The 20,213-nt window shown below is 33.9% G+C and overlaps 2 protein-coding genes across 2 annotated transcripts; both read right to left on the bottom strand.

Annotated features, from left to right (window-relative positions):
* Positions 1 to 2,994: 2,994 nt before the first annotated feature.
* On the bottom strand, positions 2,995 to 6,894 carry LOC110925977. Its single transcript, XM_035986340.1, has 9 exons — positions 6,838 to 6,894; positions 5,053 to 5,202; positions 4,912 to 4,966; positions 4,665 to 4,750; positions 4,175 to 4,342; positions 3,967 to 4,092; positions 3,455 to 3,549; positions 3,312 to 3,379; positions 2,995 to 3,210 (listed from the first exon to the last, which is right to left on the bottom strand). Exons 1-8 carry the CDS (start codon positions 6,892 to 6,894, stop codon positions 3,349 to 3,351), a joined length of 768 nt encoding a protein of 255 aa, XP_035842233.1. The 3' UTR covers positions 2,995 to 3,210; positions 3,312 to 3,348.
* A 754-nt stretch (positions 6,895 to 7,648) lies between these two features.
* On the bottom strand, positions 7,649 to 8,297 carry LOC110925048 (ribonuclease 3-like protein 2). Its single transcript, XM_022169020.2, has 3 exons — positions 8,208 to 8,297; positions 8,001 to 8,130; positions 7,649 to 7,935 (listed from the first exon to the last, which is right to left on the bottom strand). The coding sequence occupies exons 1-3, from the start codon at positions 8,295 to 8,297 to the stop codon at positions 7,649 to 7,651; spliced, it is 507 nt and encodes a 168-aa protein (XP_022024712.2).
* Positions 8,298 to 20,213: the final 11,916 nt, after the last annotated feature.

Raw genomic sequence — 20,213 nt, 5'->3', positions numbered from 1 at the left:
AGATCAATGTTTACAAGTCTAATCTCTTCGGTGTTGGTGTGTGGGCGGAGGATATAGGAGCTATGGCGAACGATTTTGGGTGTAACCCGGGTGTGCTTCCGTTTAAATACCTTGGGTTAATGGTCGGAGCAAATATGAATCGGGTGAATAATTGGAACCCGGTGCTCGAAACGTTTAGGAGCCGACTAGCTAAATGGAAGTCGCATCTTTTATCTATTGGAGGTAGAGTGGTTTTGATTAAGTCGGTATTGGAAAGCTTACCGACCTATTATTTCTCGTTATATAAAGCTCCGAAAAAGGTCATTATGGTTTTGGAATCTTTGATAAAAAGTTTTCTTTGGGGGGATCGGTCGAAGAAAGAAAATTGCATTGGGTTAAATGGGATCGAGTGGCTCGCCATAAAAAAGAAGGAGGTTTGGGGATTAGTAAGCTTAGAGAGGTTAATACCTCTCTTTTAATGAAATGGGGTTGGCGTTTCAAGACGGAGCACAACAACCTTTGGAAGAAGGTGATTGATTCTCTTCATTCAAGTCGAGTGGGGTGGGAATCTATCAATTTCAAAAGATCGCTTAGTGGCGTTTGGAGCAACATTGCAAAAGTTTTTATTAATTCCAAAGTGGGAGGTCAGCCGTTGCGTAATTTCTTTAAAGGAGAGGTTAGGAACAGTGACGACGTTTCGTTTTGGTTGGATCCGTGTATCACCAACGAACCGCTAAAAGTTAGTTTTCCGGAGCTATTTTCCTTGGAGGTCTTCAAGAAATGTAAAGTTTCAGAAAGGATCTCTAATAATGGTGAGGGGCAGATTTTGAGCTGGGCTTGGAGGTCTTCGTCGGCTGCGGATAATCTGGCTGACATCAATCAGCAGCTCAGTTCTCTGCTTGCCGAGGTGCGGTTGTCGGATGATAGGGATCAGTGGTCATGGCAGGCGGATTCGAGTGGAGTATTTTCAGTTAAATCGGCAAAAAGACTTTTGCTAAGTGAAAATTCTGCGGTTACATGGTTCGTCATGGATTGGTGTCGGTGGGTCCCGTCCAAGTGTAATATCCACGCGTGGAGGATGGAGATGAACAAGCTTCCGACGGGTGAGGCGTTGAGAAAAAGGAACATTGCTATCGATGAGATCATGTGCCCGTTGTGTCTTTCGGAAGAAGAATCGGTGGATCATGTTTTCATCTCTTGTAGAGTGGCGGCTATTATCTGGAACGAGGTTAGTTCTTGGTGCAAGATCCCGCAAATCTTTGCTTTCTCGATCAAGGACCTGCTTTGTTTCCATGATTATCTCAGAGTTTCGGAAAGAAAAAAGGTTGCGGTGCAAGGTATTATTTTGATAGCTTGTTGGAGTTTGTGGCGTGCGAGGAACAAGTTCAAATTTTCTAACTCCCCGGTTAAAATTGATTTTATTCTGAGTGAGGTTAAGGCGTTGGGTCATTTTTGGTTCTCAAATAGATCTAGATTTAAAGACGTAGATTGGAAGGATTGGGTCTCCTTTGTAAATATGTAGTTTTTCCTGTTTTGTTTTGTTTTGTTGGCCCGGTTTGGGTCGGAGGTTGTTAATGAAGTATACTTTTCAAAAAAAAAAAAAAAAAACTGTTTAGCCTTTTAAAAAAGATTATTTATTTCTTTATCCGATTTTGTAACCTATGTTGAAACATGTGTAAATTATGACCAGAAATTAACATCATTGGATGTGGCCAATGAGCTAGTGGTGGAGTGGTAAGGGAGAGACCTTGTGTTCCAAGTGACCCAAGTTCAATTTTTGCCCCTAGCATTTAGTTTCTGTGGCACCTGGTGATGATGGGAGACTATGCGAGTAGGCGGCGATCGCTAGTTCGATCCTTGAACTGAGCGGGTTTTACCTCACCGCACTGTCGTGCCTTCGGGCGAGTGTTCACGGGCTTCGGCCCTAGGTGAGGGTTTTCCCCGGTTCGGAAGGCGAGTGTATCCCGATGTGATGAATTTCGCTAGTAGCCCATTTGGAGGATTCGTTGGCCGTTAAAAAAAAACATCATTGGATGTGTGATTCGTGGAGGAGAGTGATCGACATTAGTATGTTGAAGTGGGTGGACGATGCGACTGTGACCACTGCGTGATATACACCGGGGACCATGAACCATAACTCCATCACAAATTAACATGTAACGTCTAATCTAGGGTTGAAGAATTTAAAGCTATTATAAGTTCTTCTTTTATGAGTTTTTTCCAAACATGGTGTTATTAAGAAAATTATTTACCATTGTGTAAAAAGTATTTACTAAAATAGTATTTTGGTTGTTAATTTAAGTTTCTCACTCCTAATTCCATTAAGTAAATTCAATTCATTAATTAATTATGAACTTAATTTATTTTTTAGTACAAGAAAATTTATTAAGATATAGTTACGTTATTTTTTTTCCATATCAATTATCATACTCAATATTTCACCTCAAATATTTTCTGTTAATCGTGACCTAAAAATTGTAAAAGAAAAAAAAACAATGTTATTTTTACTACGTATATATTTATCAAAAACATGGGAAAATATATATAAATAACTTTCTTCATGTGTATATATATAATAAAATAAAAGTTATAATTTGATTTTAAATAATCGTGTCAATTCAACATTCACAGGTTAGGATTAATTAAAAAGCTGAATTCGCAACCCAGACTTCACTGCGGATTATCAACCTGTATATTTTTTCCAACCAACGTATTATATTTTTTGTTTTTTATTTGTTATTTTTATCGAACAATTCTTTAGAATTTTTTTATTTTCAAATGTAAACAAAAATTATCTATGTAGTCAATTAGAGGTGTTCATTCTTGAATTAGACTCGAAATGTTGAAATCTAAACTGAACTTCAGATAACCAAATCGAATTCGGGTATCAATAAACCAATGTAAAAACTATAAAAAACATATGAAAGTAATTTTACACTATATCTTGTTCATGATAATAAAACTAGTGGGGAACCCGCACGTTGCTGCGGGGGTGACAATTTTCAAGCGATACGATTAAGATACAAATACAACCCGCTTATTATCAACAACAGTAGTGGAAACTGATATTACTATGTAAAAAAATGCAATCATCCATCTAAATGTGTTACATACTTGCCAAAATCAATAGGAGGTCATGTGATCTCAGAGCATGGTAATCTATCCGGCCAGTTCGGATGTTTTAAGGCGTCGGCGGTGACCTTAACGTCAAGTTATTCAACAAGCCAACCCCTATCACCAGAAACAAAGAAACCCATTATTCACATGAGAATTAAACATGTAAGCCAAATTTCTTTTGATAGCGAAACACAAAATTTAGTAATTTACTGCACCTGAAAGAACCTCCGGATCCGGTTAAGATTATAAGCCTTAGAACGGCTTCAGGGAAGCCTTGTATGCACTAAAAACATAACATATAAACCATGTTAAGAAAATAACACACATTAGATACCGAGGATTTTTTTAACGGTTATACCTGAAAGGTGGCAAAACGTTCAGAATCCGCAGGAAGAATTTTAGCATTATGCTTGCGTGCAAGAGGGAGAACAAAATGGGACCACCAGTGGTTAACTAATAAATAAACACGGAAACGTTGATTAATTTTAGATTTTTAATAAAAGCGCGACAGACGTGGTATCTTTTTTGAAGATCTTCGATGTCTCTCCATATCATAATTTCTAAAAAATCGACTGCATCAACATCATTGAAATAGGTAATTGCCATGAAAACTTATAACCATGGGTGCAGGTCAATATGTATTGGGTAATTGTTTTTTCTTTCATTATTTAATTTTAAAGCATAAACACAAATAAAACACACCGATAGAAATTGAGTTCAAGATAGTTTGACTTAGACATACGAACACAATATTAGTAAACTCTGATTATAAAAAACATACATTTGGCTTTCACCAAACCAAAATAACAATAATCACCAACGCCAATACCATGCGAACGCATGAAACCAGACCAACCAATCAAAGCATACCTTAAGTTCTTCTCCATTCTTTTCAGGTCTGGGATCAAGAACATGAATAACACCGATCAAGTCTTTGAAAGGTACCTTCAAAGAAACACCAACAGCAGCCATTTCAGCCCAGTCCTTCGGGATATGCTAAAATACAAATAAAAAAATAACTAAGGTCAAAATTGGTAAGAATATATGTTAGAAATTTATTATGCATTGTATGACTTACACAACGTTTATTATGTGGAACGCAGAAAACCAATATATCATTATGATCATATGTATTGTTCCTAAAATTATTAGATACTTCTTGATCATCAATAAGGTCTGCAACATTGTTGGTATCGTCCAAAAGTTCTATACCAGGGCTCTTTCTTCCACGAATAATACAAGGACTCTATTGAGGGATGAACATAATGATCCAAACAAAAAAAATTAGCTAAAAAATTAATGCAAATGTATACCTAAGAGCAATAAGTTATCCAGATTCAATTGGAATATAATCTAAAATGTTTTCCCATTCAAAAGTAAAATAAATTTTTGAAGCAGAAGAATCTTGTTTGATCATAACTTCCATTTACGGATATTGATTCAAATAAACTTTAAAAGGCTTTTCTGACAAGTCAACTTCAAGAGTATTTTGAACATATGAAGAAGGCAACAACTCGACAAAAAATATAATTTAACAAAGAAATACATTTTAATCAGAATCCTATTACCTCATAACGATCCATGGTGACATACATGTGTCCACCACCAAAAGTCACCTGGGCGTTAATGCCTTTGCTTCGTAGATCTGAAAGTTCTGCTTCAAGTATGAACTTAATGTGTTATATGTTACAAAACATATGTCCCAACTCAATGATAATCTGACTTTAGGGCTTTATGAATTAAAAAAATACAAGTTCAACAACTTTTAACCCACTTAATCACCTCTGACCAGAATATTAAAAAAAAAATTCTCACCTGCAAGCAAATGTGCGGACCCCATTATGTACCAAATACCCGCCAGATGTTCTTTCTATCAATGGAGGAGATACAAGGTAGTGACTTGGAAGCTTCAACAACAATCCTGACAAATAAGTAAACATAAAACTAAAAACTCACCAGGAGAAAACAACGAAGAAAACTGCCACACTTCTCAACCGTCTGACTAATCAACAACAATCCAAGCGCCGATAAACCGTACACCGCCAACACATCTGAAGCGTACACATAGTAATTGAACTCATCATACTGATGTGGCACAACTTTCGCCTGTCGATTACAATAATATATGATAAATTAAGATCCTAAAACTGATTAATCCCACAAAAAGGAACCAAAATGCAAAATAAGAAGAAGCAAGTTATTGCCTAGTGAATCCCTAATCGACGCATGACTGAGGTTCCATCTGAACCACCACTGCCTGACAATTATATTCTAAATCTGAAAACGCACGACCTTTCAATATTTTCATTCAAGCAGGTTGCAAAATATAATGGGAATTGAAAAGAGAGAGAAGGAAGATGAAGTGAATGTAAATCAATGATGAGGCCTAATTGATTGTATTAGAAATTGCATTGACGCTTTGCATCATCTTTGTTGTTCAGGTCTAGACTTCATTAGGCGTAATACATTGAATTGGGGCAAAATTGGGAGAAGAGGGTGAAAGAAGAGGGAATAAGGCGTGACCCTTGGCCTACCGTCGTAAAATTTCAAAGAGAAATTACCTTTTAGTACACAGGAAATGTATTATATAGTATTATAGATATACGAAGTCAGTAAATGTAAAACTTGCAATATATGAATTGTATGTTGTAAACTAATTTCAAAATAAGTAGCAAAAGGGAAACAAAAGGAAAATAAACACATGGAGTAGGGGGTGGGTGCATCAAAAATATTCCTGTATCAATTATATAAAATTTTAAATATATAATTTTGATATGCTGTTTGTCATGTTTTTTATACACATAATACAGAATAATATTGTTAAGTCCAAATTAAAGTACAATACTTTGTGGATAGAGTGATCATAATAATCTGAATTCTATGAAAACTGACAACAGGAAAAATAACGTTTGTATATAATAATCTTCTTCTATTAAAAAAACTAATTAAATCAATGATAATTTTAGTGAGTTAAATTCATCCAATAATATTAGGAGTGAGAAGCTATTAAGTGAGAGTTTCCTTGCAATTTAAAACTAAAACACCATTTTGGTAAATATTTTTGAAACAACACTATTTTGGTAAATATTATTTCTACCAACACTCTTTTAAGAAAAAAACTCCTTCTTTTATGATAAAAATAAGGCTCTTTGTATACACACCCCTATAATTTTATTTTCACATCCCCTAGTGTATAGGGGTCGTATAAGGTTATACGACCCGTATAGAATGATTTTGCACAAAATAAATGCACTGGATTTTTTTTTTGTTTTACATGTATACGGACCGTATAACATTATACCGCCCGTATACATGTGTATACGAGCAATATAATGTTATACGGCCAAATGTGTTTATTTTTTGAGGTTTGATTAGTTTTTTTGGATTTCAAGACCTGCATACGGGCCGTATAATGCTATACGACCCGTATATAATTTTTTTATTTTTTGTGTAAAACCGAACAACCGTTTAATAAATTTTATTAATTCTTTAGATAATGTTTTCAGTATCTGGAGTTTGTTGGTTTGTTTGTAGCTACGGTTCAGAATGCTTGAATATGGTGATATTAGAACACTGTACACTGCATGTAAACAAAGTGGCTTTGTGATGCAAGGATCTTCGAATGCGATATGTATGTTAAATTTCATTAAATGATACCGTTATTTGTCTGTTAACTACCAGATGGAGTCCTTTCGTGGTCTAATCATATCAACTATGTAAGAGAGAGAGACCTTTAAGTACGGATCCTACAATTGCAATTGGAACAAGAAGTCCAATAATACGTTCATTATTTGTCATTGTCTCAATGCCCACAACACGCAGTCGTTGATGGGCTTTGCGGACCTGTTGTTGTTTAATAAATTTTAGTAATTCTTTAGATAGCGTTTTCAGTATCCGGAGTCTGTTGGGTTATTTGTAGCTAGGGTTCAGAATGCTTGAATATGGTGATATTAGAAAAGGAAAAAACACTACCATAGGTGAACCCTCCCGAAAAAAGTCGCAGGCTGATACATAAAAATATATATAATGAGTTATCGTCTTCTGAACCCTAACAACTGTCCATGTAGGTTGTCGCCAGAACCCTACCGATGATCGTCTGTTAACTACCGGATGGAGTACTTTCGTGGTCTAATCATATCAACTATTCACTACATGGAGCAGATAACACATGGTAATGAATGGAGGAATATATTTTACTTATTTTATGTTTAATATATGAAGCATATAATATAAGTTTTTAGATGGTGTTTGTAAGGTTTAATTGCCATGTGTAACTATGATTGACATCTATCATTGACATCTATATACGGAATGAGATTCTTTGAGAACTAGAAAAGGAGAAAATACGGAACGAGATTCTTCGAGAACTAGAAAAGGAGAAAATACGAAACGAGATTCTTCGAGAACTAGAAAAGGAGAAAATACGGAACGAGATTCTTTGAGAACTAGAAAAGGAGAATTAGTCAGCAGTCATTACTTATTAATAAACTCAAATTCACGAAATGATGAGTAATGTAAGGAGAAGCGTTAGGATTCAAGAATTTAGTCGCCATTATGAGCAGTTAGTCGATGACATGATAGATAAAGATTTTGCAATGAAAGCCCGTGCAAAAAATGTGGAAATGTTGCATAATTCATTTGGTTTCTGTTTGGCACCTTCAGTCTCCGTTGCTTCATTAAAATTAACAATAGCTTGTGGGCCCATATCACTGGTTTTCAGTTTTGTTATTTTTAACAAAGTGGCCTCGGCTGCATGAAGCTTTGCATTCTCTTTGGTGTCAGAAGAGCGGGATGTGATAAGTGTACCATCCATATAGACACTTGCAATGGTTCTGTCACCTGCGAGTTTATATGGATTAGAACGACATTTAATGAAATCCAAAGTTGCATTTTGAAACACTCACCATTCCTCCGGTATTGTATATCAAGTTGTTTTCCGTCCTTCTGACACGCCTCATACAATGCTGTAATAGGTTGTGGTTCAGCTAAAATGACATCAAGCATGACTAACGGTTCAAGTAAGTGTCTAAAAATCTGAAAATTCAGGTTCACGTTGTTAGTTTCATTCAATATTAAATATAATTACGAAATCTTATTGGACATGAACAAACCATCCATGTATGTTGCAAGTTAAATCCACAATCAATGTATAGAGCTGCAGCAACAGATTCAACAATATCGCTTTCAATATTACTCATCATTTCGTGAATTCGAGTTCATTAAGAAGTAATGACTGCTGACAAATTGCAAGACTGTTTGTTGGCTTCGAATGCTCACATAGGGTGATAAACAACGCTGATCTGGAATTGGAGAACCGTTGTGTATTTGCTTAGAAGATTCACTAAAGTGAATGGATTAGAAGATTTTACCAAAGATGTCAGCAAAAAGGCTTCACAAGGTCCTGTAAGTGACCCTAATCTCAGAAGAGCATTAAGGAAAGATTACATGGAATACAAAATGAAGAACAAGTCTTACAAAGCATCAAGAGCTCAATTCTCTGGATGGTCTACAAAATCCCTTCCAGAAGAAATTATGAGATTTAGAAGCTAAAGCTCAGTCCACTCCTCCCAATTCGAGAGCAGGCAAAAAGCCAACTGGAAAGAAAGCCCTCCAATTAAAAAGAATGAAGGGGGAGATGGTAGCTGTACATTTTGGCTCCATGCAGTCAATGGCTAGATGGGATGAGCCAACAATCCAAGAAAATTACAAGAAACTTGAAGCTTTAAGAGCAAAGGATCCCTTAGTCCCTAGAAACCCAAATTATGAAGAAATAGACTTTCCCCTCAGACTGGTTGATCCCTCAAAACTTCCCACTGCAAAGAACATTTCATCAATTGTCATTGGCTACCTAAAGAAGCAAAAAAGAAAAGTCTACAGAAGATATACAGAAGTACCGAGATGAGAAAAGAAGGGCTCAAGAATGAACTTTTATACGGGCATCCAGACACAAATCCATAAGATCTGCTTGGACAAGTCTTGGGAAAACAATTTCCCTCAACTCATCAAATAACATCTGCCCCAAGAAATCCATTGAGCTCCAAAATTCTAAAATGGACGTCTGATAGGAAAAGCCATGAATTGACAATAGTCAAAGCTAATAGAGAAGTTGAAAAGATCTCAATGAACAATGCTTATGGACTCAAGGATGAAGATCTACAAGTCCTTCTAAGGCTTGAACTTGAAAAGGATACAGGTGATATCTCCCAGTGAAATTTGAGCACTAGTTCAGACGTCAGATCTGAAAGAAGTTGATGAGAAATAAAGATTGATCTAATTAATTTTTGTTTTGGCATCATCTGTTCTAAGGGGAGATTGTTGGACCTACAAAAGAACATATAATATTCAAAAGCCAAAACATGACCTCTTGATCAAGAAATAAACAGTTTATGAAGCACTCTCCTCCCAAAGATAGTAAATCTTGAACACTAATCAGAAGATCCGTTGAAGACATTCAAAGATCTGTCTGAAGCCTTGGAATCACAGTTGAACAAGAAGAAACCGTTGTTCAAGGCCAAAGCTATGTTGAAGCAAAACACTAATCATGAAGACCAAACATCTGGTGTGACCAAACAAATGTTTAATACAAGCCAACAACAATTTGAAGAACAAAGGTTTACTCAATGAAACAATACTTAGCTTAGAACAGACTTTTCATGTAACATAACAAAAGATTAGATCTCCGCAGATGTTTGCTAACATCTGTGGAATCTTTTCAGTTAGAAATATTAGATGTCACTATCAGGAAGACGTCAGCTGATTGCAAACAGACCTTTTGTACTTAGTATAAATAGACCTCACCAGTTAGAGATCTATTTATCACTTCGCCTCTTTCTCTTTTATATGAACTGATTTGTGAGTGATCTGGCTGATGAGGAGATTGTATAATCATTGTACTGTACTTGAAATCAATTGAATTTAAATAGAAAAACAATCTTTATATATCTTCTGGCTTGTATATTTGCATTACAATTTACAAATTCTTCGTTCTTCATCTCTATAAGTAACAAGGTTAACAAACTCGGATCCTACAATTATCAATTAATTTATTTTATCAACTAAATTCAATAATTATCAAATAATTTATTTTATCAACTAAAATAAATTAATTATTAACTAATAACCCTTATGGGTTATTTATTTACCTATATGATCGTTTAAGTTGAATAAAAATTTTAACTAATAATTTATTCTCAAGTCATTAGTTTTTTTTTTCTCAAGTCTCCCTTTTTGTGTTAGAATATTTAAAGTTAAATATTATTTACTGTTCGTTACTCAAAATGTAATTATTTGAATCATATATTACTAGCAATGCTAATTATTACAAACTGGGGATACTAATCCAACAAGTTTTGACTTTATCATCCAAGGAATTGAATTACGCATAAATCTTTATACGGAATGATAATTTCACTACGATCCGTTAAAATCTTTTATTTCAATCAATATGTTCACTTGATTAAAATTAGTTATGTGTGTTAAAGGTGTGAATAAACGTTTATCAATCATAACCAAACATTTATTTATTATTATTTGAAATTCCAACTACCAAATTATATATATATATATATATATATATATATATATATATATATATATATATATATATATATAGAGTAAGGTTAACATACAAAAAGCCTTATCATACATCACGTAGGAGACAATGGTAACCGTTGGATCAGGGGTATAATCACGCATGGGACCACATAATCACGCATGGGACCACATGGGACCACATAATCACGCATGGGACTATAATCACGCACGTTCTATGATAATAACGCACGTTATATTTTTTGTCATGTATGTTAATGTAGGTTAAGCCCTGAAGTACATTATACTTTCTCTATATATATATATATATATATACGCAAAGAGTATGGTACAAATATGGTTATCCTACATTATGTACGCTATATTGTAAGCCGTACACGTGTCCTGATTGAGTTCGGTTTAAGAAGGTTAAATCAGACAATTAACCTAACCATCAGAGGGCAAATTCGTCTCTTCATTCATTCAGCGAGAAGTTCGTTACACTGATATCCCGGTAATTATTATTCAAATCAGTTTCAAATTTTCCATAATTCACAATTTGCAGTTTTCATTCGTACGTGATAGGGTTTCATTCAATTTGTCTATTTTCGATGGATCCACAGAGTAGCACTGGACGAACAGAAGATGATTTTGAAGAAAATCGACCGATTGGTGATCATGCTCAATTATCTGCTTATCAGAGAGTTTCGATTGAGGATGTTTTAAATCCGCGACCTGCAAATCCAATTCCAATTCCAGTTTCAAGTTCAAGTGCTGCAAACGAGATTTCTATTGGTAATTATGTTAATTCAGATATCTAAATTTGTTGATGATATAATTGTTTTTTGTTTAAGCGTAGCATTGTTGTAGCTGTTTTTGTAGTTTGAATGTTGATGATATGTATTTTTTTTTGAGAAGCAGCATGTATAACTTCACATGTTATTACTCATTACAATTCGCATTTGGTTTTGTTTTTTTGTAAGTTCGCATTTGATTATGTAATAAATCGCATATGTAATTCAGATTAATCAAATATCATCATTTCGCATGTATTGATCAGACGATTCGCATGTGTTTTGTATGACTTTTTATGTTTTTTTATTTTGATTCATGTAGATGAAAGGGTTTACACTCCGGAGGTTCAGGCATCAGCTACACCTGTTGTTGGGATGCAATTTATCTCCATTGAACAAGCATATGCGTTTTATCAATCATATGCTAAGTTAGCTGGTTTTTCTATTCGGAAAGGTGGCGAAGTATACAGTGGTGGTATAATCAAAACTAAGTATTTTGTTTGTTCTAAAGAGGGACATAAGCCTGTGTGTATTGATGATAATTCCAAGTCAAAAAAGCAATTCAAAACCAGGAACAGGGGGACTATTAGGACCGGATGCAAAGCTCAACTTGTGATTTGCACTGTGGATGGTAGATTATATACAGTCAAGAGATTTGTTGATGGTCATAACCATAAGTTTGTTTGTCAAAATGACATTCACATGCTCCCAGCTTACAGACAATTGTCAGATGTCCAGGAGGAGATGGTTTGGGAACTTGGCACTTTAAACCTTGGTCCTGTCAAAGCTTTCCATATAATGAGGAAACGTTATGGTGGTTTCGAGAACGTTGGTGCCACGGTTGATGATTGCAAAAATTTTAGAAAGCGAATAAACAGCTATATAGGAGAGTATGACGCTGACATGGTGATTAATAGGATGACTGACAAAAAACAGTATTTAGCTGATTATTCGTTTGAATACTCTGTTGATGATGGAAAACGGTTGACTGGGTTGTTCTGGGCTGATGGTTTATGCAAGCTTAACTATATGGAATTTGGTGATGTGATATCGTTCGATGCAACCTTCAAGACAAACAGGTAACTGTTTCAAAGACAAAGCATGTTTTGTTACTGACTTTTCGCATGTTTTGTCTGTTAATGAGTGTTCAATATCGCATGTGTAGACAACAGAGTGGTGCTGAATATATCGCATGCTTTTCCCCTGGTTTCGCATTTGATTTTTAATTCGCATATAATAAACGTGATTTCGCATTTGTTGTCCAGGTACAAGATGGTGTTTGTTCCGTTCACAGGCATTGACAACCACTGTCGGAATGTAACACTCTCAGCTGGGTTGTTGGCATCAGAGAGTATTGAATCATATAAATGGCTTCTAAATTCATTTTTAAAGTCATTTGGTCGGCAGCCTAATGTTGTAGTGACCGATCAAGACCCTGCTATGAAACAGGCTATTGAGGAGGTTTTCCCTATTAGCAGACATAGATTGTGTATGTGGCACATAATGAAAAAAGTTGCAGATAAGGTAGAGCATGCAACATTTTTTGTGTTTTTGTTGGTGTTATTTTTAATTATTATAGCTTTTTGTAATAGACTGATATAAAATGCATTTATTGTTAAAGGTTGGGCACGAGTTGTGCAATAATGATGAGTTTAAAAGGAGGATGTGCGACATTGTTTGGACTGATTCGATTGAGCCTGAAGAATTCGAGAGACAGTGGAAGTTGGTGATGATTGAGTTTGGTCTTACTGAAAACAAATGGATTGATGATATGTTTGGGATGAGATCCATGTGGATTCCGGCTTTTTACCGGCACGAGCCAATGTCAGGTCTTATGAGAACAACTTCAAGATCAGAGAGTGAGAACCATGTTTTTTGTCAGGTTGCTAATTCACAACTCACACTCGTAGAGTTTATGAATCATTTTGATGGGGCAATGGATGTTCAAAGGTTCAATCATAGGAAAAATGATCATATTTCAAGATATACTGAGCCAGCTGATTGGAGTCAAACTACATTGGAAAAAGATGCTGCTAAGGTCTACACCAGGTCTATATTTTTTGATCAGCAATTAGAGATACATGGAACAATTTCCGAATGTTTGCCGATGGACACCAAAGTTGAAGGTCCACGTATCAGAATATTGTTGAAGGACTTTAAAGCACATGGAGATGGTTTATTGGAGGTATTTTTCATGTTTTTTTAGATATGCGAATTCGTTACATTACATATGCGATTTTAGTTTATTTATTTTTCATTATTTTTTAGAAATGCGAAATTGTTATGTTCCACATGCGATATTAATTTTACTCACTTACATGATTGTTAAACATGCGATATTGTTATGTTCATACATGCGATTTTAAATCTTATTATTATTATTTTTTTTGGTTATTTGCTAGGTGTGGTTCAAGAATCTCGAGAATGATGTAACTTCACAGTGTAGCTGTTTACGTTTTGAGCAGTATGGGCTGCTATGCAAACACATATATTTTCTTTTCAAGATGTTTGGTGTTAAAGAAATACCAAACAAATATGTTATGAAGAGATGGACGAAGGATGTTGTGCCGAATGAGTTAAATGTTAAGTACAATCTAAATGTGGGTGGCAAGGATGTGCATCAGAGGGCTAAACGGATTGCTCGTGAAATCATTCATACAGGGGAGTATTTGGTTAGTAATTTGATTTCCGACCTTGATCAACTTGTTTTAGTGAGGGATCAAATGATGCAGCTTAAAGAGAGAGTTGATCAGAGTCGCATAACCAAGCAACTTGATCCAAAATTTGACCGATTTTCAAAGTTGATTGGTTATCAACAACCAGTAACTAATGCCCCCCCTACTGTTCGTGTGCCGGCTGGTATAAGAAACAAAGGTCGCGGCTCGCATAGAAGGATTAAATCTAAGAAAGAACAAATGATCAGCCGCAAAGGGAAAAGGTCAAGGACATGTAGCGTATGCAATGTAAAAGGTCATGACATTCGGACTTGCGAGGAGCTGAAAGCCAAACAACAAGGTAAACAGTAAAAAAAGAAGATGAAGGGTGTCCAGATTGAAGATGGTTTGAGAGACAAAGACAATGACGGTGAAGACGACGAAGAGGAAGATGACTTTGAAGATTACATCAGTGATGATGGATCTGAAGAAAAAGATCAGTGGGAAGAGGTGTCTGGAGATGAAGATGACGAGGATGAGTAATGTTTTTTTAAATGTAAATGCGAATTTATGAGAAACACATGCGATTTTATATTCATTAATGTATATCATTTTTCACATGCGATTTTAGTATTATAAACATGCGATTTTTATATGCATCAGTTTAATTTTAGTTTATATGATTTTTCAAATGCGATTTATCCTTTAATACATGCGATTTTGAGTTATCTGGTTTTTTTTTATGTTATTGTGGCAAAGATCTATAATAAAGCATAAGATTTTATCAAAACATACATCCAAAATATAATAATAGTTATTGTCCAACACAGCCACAACCACAAAACGATTAAAAAGAGATTTTAGTTACTTGAAGCAAATATTTTGTCACGTTCAGAAGAGCTGAATTCCATCTTCTCCTTCACCGTGTTTAGAGCATCTGTCAGGAAAGAGAAGGCTAAGTCATCAGCTCGAGATTGCTCTTTTATGTGATCCAAAGCTTTGTCCCTGAAGCTTGATGGTGGTTCTTGAAGTAGCTTTTCCCATACAGCTTGATTGTTCTTGATTTGTTCAAGGATTTTTCCCTGCACATCAAGAACCAGATGAGAAGAGTTGACATCAGTGCTTATTTCTGTCAACGTGCGAGTTGACAATAGCTCCTTGATTGCAATGTTTTTGATTTTTTTCCATATCTTCAGATGTCATTTTTGTTTGTGTCTTTTTGTGTTCTGTGTGTGTTTTATTTGGTCTTCTATGTCTTAATATGGAAGGTAGTTATCAAGGTTTTTTATATTAATATAGTAAATTTATTATATAGGTAGGGTGGTAAGTTCAGTAGTATTCATTGTAAAATTCATCATTACATGTCAAATTATAGTCACATCGTTAATAAATTAAGTTTTTTTATATAAAATAATATTATTTTTAGTTTTTATGATTGGTAGTTTATTTTATTTTATTTTTTTTTTGCATTTTTGTTACAAAGTTTTTTTTTTTAAAGTTTTGTTTGCAGCCTTATTCGAAATCGCACTTGATTCGAAAGAAATTCACAAACTGTAAGAAACAAACATTTAAATATCCTTTTTTATGATATCGCATGTTTAATTTATCTGAAATCGCACACTATATGAAGGGATATTGAAAAGTTTGATATCGCATGTGTATTATCATGAATTCGCAAACTATATGTAATTTCAAAGAATTATTAACTCTTTACTGATATCGCATATGCATCCCATGAATTCGCAAACTATAGGAAATGTCAAATAATTCTTTTTTATACCGAATTTGCATTTGCATTATCGACGTTTTCGCACATGATTTGTCAATCTGCATCATCTTCTTCGATAGTCAGTGCATACAGAATTTCTAAATTCATCAGAAGTTCATTTTCTCAGAAGAGTTTGGTGAAATAGGAATCGATCGATTTGATGAATAAGAATCGTTCTGGTTAATTGTTATAATTTCGGTTTTGGTTTTGATTTAGGATCTTACTTTATGATTTTTGACGTTATGATTTTTGAGGTTTTGTTTGCCGTTTATCAGGTGCTTTGATCTTAAATTTGACGATTTTAACCTTGGCGGTTTCTTTTTATTAATCCTATGTTGAAATTTTTAATAGAAAAGGCGCTGTTTGTTGTGGACGACGCGTACATAATGTACGATTAGGTTATTTGTATGATAACCGGCCTATATATATATATATATATATAAAGGGGATGGTTCAAATGAAAACCACTTTTATTGTGAAAACTCGAAAACTAACTAAAAAAATTCTAAAAAACACACCAATTTTTTTTTCAATTTTTTTATAAAAATCGCAGGTTTTTTTATATAAATAAAACTTCTTAAAATTTTTTTTTGTAGTACAAATGTGTAGTACACATACACATGTGCACTACAATTTTTTTTTTTTTGAATTTTTTTTATATATAAAAAGTGGTGAAAATTGGTATGCAAAAAAAAAAAAAAATTTTTTTTGGTATTTTTTTTGGCTTTTTTAATTAGTTTTCGAGTTTTCACAATAATTAGTGGTTTTCATTTGAACTTTCCCCTATATATGTATTTCTTTGATTACATACATGTTAAAAGTAGTTTACATATGTTTAATTGCCAAAATTATATATATGTGTCATAACTAATTACATATATGTAAAAAACTAGTTTTACATATGTGTAATTATAAAATTACATATAAAAAATGATAAAATTACTCTTAACATGTATGTAATCGTAAAAATACACATAATAAATGATAAAATTATCCTAAACATAAAATATATAAATAAAAAGATTGTTTATTAGGAGTTCTGCGAGTTCTATAAATATTTATGGTTCTGAAATGATCCTGGCCCTATATATATATATATATATATATATATATATATATATATATATATATATATATATATATATAGGACAATGCTAGATAGAAAACCCTAAAAATTTGAGAAAACCCTAGAAAACCCAACCTCCCGACCTTTTTTTTTTGAAAAAAATAACACATGTAATATACATGTTTTTAAGAGTTTTGAGCCAAAAAAAATCAAAAAAGCGCCAAGTGGATGTTTTAAAAAAAATAAACAAGTTTCAGCAACTTTCGTCACTAACATGTGTTAGACAAAAAAGTGCTGAAACTTGTTTATTTTTTAAAAAAAAAACCACTCGGCGCTTTTTTGATTTTTTTGGCTCAAAACTCTTAAAAACATGTATATTACATGTGTTATTTTTTTCAAAAAAAAAAAAAAAAAGTCGGGAGGTTGGGTTTTCTAGGGTTTTCTCAAATTTTTAGGGTTTTCTACCTAGCCGTACCCTATATATATATATATATATATATATATATATATATATATATATATATATATATATATATATATATATATATATATATATATATATATATATAGGACAAAGATCCGTTAGGAACCACCCTTTATTGCGAGAACCGCGAGAACCAGTGTGAACACAAACAGTAATACCTAAAAAAAATCTAAAAAACACCCAAATTTTTTTTTTATTTTTTATATAAAAATCGCTACTTTTAGTATCAAAAAAAAAAATTTTTTTTTCTAATTTTTTTTTTTAAAAAAAATTTTTTTTTTTGGCTACTAAAAGTAGCGATTTGAACATAAAAAATAGTAAAAAAATAAAAAAAAAATTTTAGATTTTTTTTGATTTTTTTTTGATTTTTTTAGATTTTTTAGGTTTTTTGGGGGGTTTAGTTTTTAGCATTTTAGCTTAGGGGGGGGGGTTAGGTTTTTGGGGGGTGGGGGAGGGGGGTTTAGGTTTTTTTGGGGGGGGGGGGGTGGGGGGGGGTTAGGTTTGTTTTAGGTTTTTTGAGGGTTTTAGTTTTTAGCATTTAGCTTGGGGGGGGGGGTTAGGTTTTTTTTTTGGGGGGGGGGGGGTTAGGTTTTTTTTTGGGGGGGTGGGGGGTGGGTGGGTTTAGGTTTTTGGGGGGTGGGGGGGTGGGGGTTAGGTTTTTTTAGGGTTTTTTTAGGTTTTTTTAGCTATTTTAGCTTGTGTTCACATTGGTTCTCGCGGTTCTCGCAATAAAGGTGGTTCTCGCATGAACCTTACCCTATATATATATATATATATATATATATATATATATATATATAGAGAGAGAGAGAGAGAGAGATAGAGAAAGAGCGGTTAACATACATTATGAGTAATCGTACTTAATGTACGGGACAATCCTGACCGTCAGATCAGGGGATTAAAAGCGTGATTAATTAGATGCGTGATTATTTAATACATGCGTGATTATTTCAGTGGCTTATATCCATGCGTAATAATCTGATACATGCATGATAATCTGTCTCATGCGTGATAATCACAAATATCTGACGGTCAGGATAGTCGCGTACGTGAAGTATGATTAAGGCTTTTGTACATTATAGTTTCTCTCTCTCTCTCTCTCTATATATATATATATAAAATATATAATAATTGATAGCAGTGGCGGAGCCAGAAATTTTTTCTTATGGTGTCATTTTTTTATGGGTACCCCGGTTTATAGTAACCCGGAGTCGAACTTCTTGGATCGGTTCGGATCTAGTCAGGTCAAATCACATAATAAAAGCAAATATCACAGTAAAAGTACAATGTTATTGAATAAAAACACATAATAAAATTACAAAGTCATTTGAAATATATAAAAAATGCATTTAATAGTTGTCATGTACACATTTTCATGTTTTGAAAACAATTCATAATGTTTTCAATGGCAACTTGCGAAAAAAAACCCCTCTTTTTCATTATAACAAACAAATACACGCATCATTCAAATGATCATCAAACATCCTGTTAGGTTAAACAATTGAAACAAAACCAATAGACATGAGGCTATAATGCTTACTGGATTAGAAAAAAATAAAAATTAAGCATGGACCTTTAATGATATAAAGTATACTAATTAAATTCAAGTAACTGGGCTTAATTTTTGAAATATAAATTTGTTTATTATGTAATTCTTTTAGAAAAAAACAAAACAATGGTGTCGTTTGTAAAAAGACAACGGTGTCGCTCGTAAAAAACAATGGTGTCGCTCGAATTTTTCCTATTATACGTTGTATTTGCTACACAAAATTCAATGGTGTCGGACGACACCGTTGTTCAAAGTGTGGCTCCGCCACTGATTGATAGCAATGATTATTTGTATGAGTTATTTCACCGAGTAGGTGTTTAATCTTAACTTGGGTATGGTGATTAAATTCTTTTAAATGCGTGCTTGATTAGCGTTGCTTAAAGTGTGGCTCTTTAATTAGGATGATATGTTAAAAGAGATGTATATCATATTTCTTGGGCATAAATGTCCAACACAATACCAAAATTGTTAGAAGACCATTTGCTTAGGCTAAAGGGTATGTGGAGCATTAGTTGGGTCATTAGTGCCACATAGGATCATTAATGCATTGTTACACCATCCCCTTCCTTCATCCACCATGGTTGGCATGGATTAAACCATGGCAACATGAGCCTACTTTCCTTTTTCAATGATTCATTTTCCTTTTCTACAAAAATAAATTAAAATAGGAAGATAGTGGTTTGGGTCATGACCACACCCTCAGGGTAGTGGTTTTGAATGATGGATTAGAAGTGAATGACATGGCGTCAATGTGGAGGATCATGGTGACCATGAGGGTCATGACCACACCCTACAGCAAATATTCTCTTTGTTAACATTCATTCACCCTCTAATTCATTTTGTCTAGAAATATTTTAGTACTGACTATCATGCAGGAGCACACCTAAAGTTCTGAAACACAAAATCCTTTCTTACAACACCATCCAATCTTAATTGCATCCAAAATCAACTTTTGTTATATGTCTATATAATAAGTGAGTAAGCACAACCTCATACTAAGGAGCAGCCAAATTGATCATTGTGGTCCTTGGGCTGCACCTTATCATCTTATCAAAAACTGCTAAATATTATCCTATTTATGTGGCATTCATTCCTCCTTTCAGTGTCTTTTTGAAAGCTCCTTTTCTATTATAGTTTATTGTGTTTACAAGTGAAATATCCATCCTCCAAATTCATATACACAAATTAACATCTTTATATCAGAAACTTGACATTAATTACTCAAAAAGAATCAAATAAAGCAAGTGTTCAATGAATATTATTGTTAATAAA

Source organism: Helianthus annuus, chromosome 17 (assembly GCF_002127325.2).
Source record: "Helianthus annuus cultivar XRQ/B chromosome 17, HanXRQr2.0-SUNRISE, whole genome shotgun sequence".
Lineage (NCBI taxonomy): Eukaryota > Viridiplantae > Streptophyta > Magnoliopsida > Asterales > Asteraceae > Helianthus > Helianthus annuus.
Note: the sequence above shows the minus strand (reverse complement) of the source record. Positions and strands in the feature narration are given on the sequence as shown.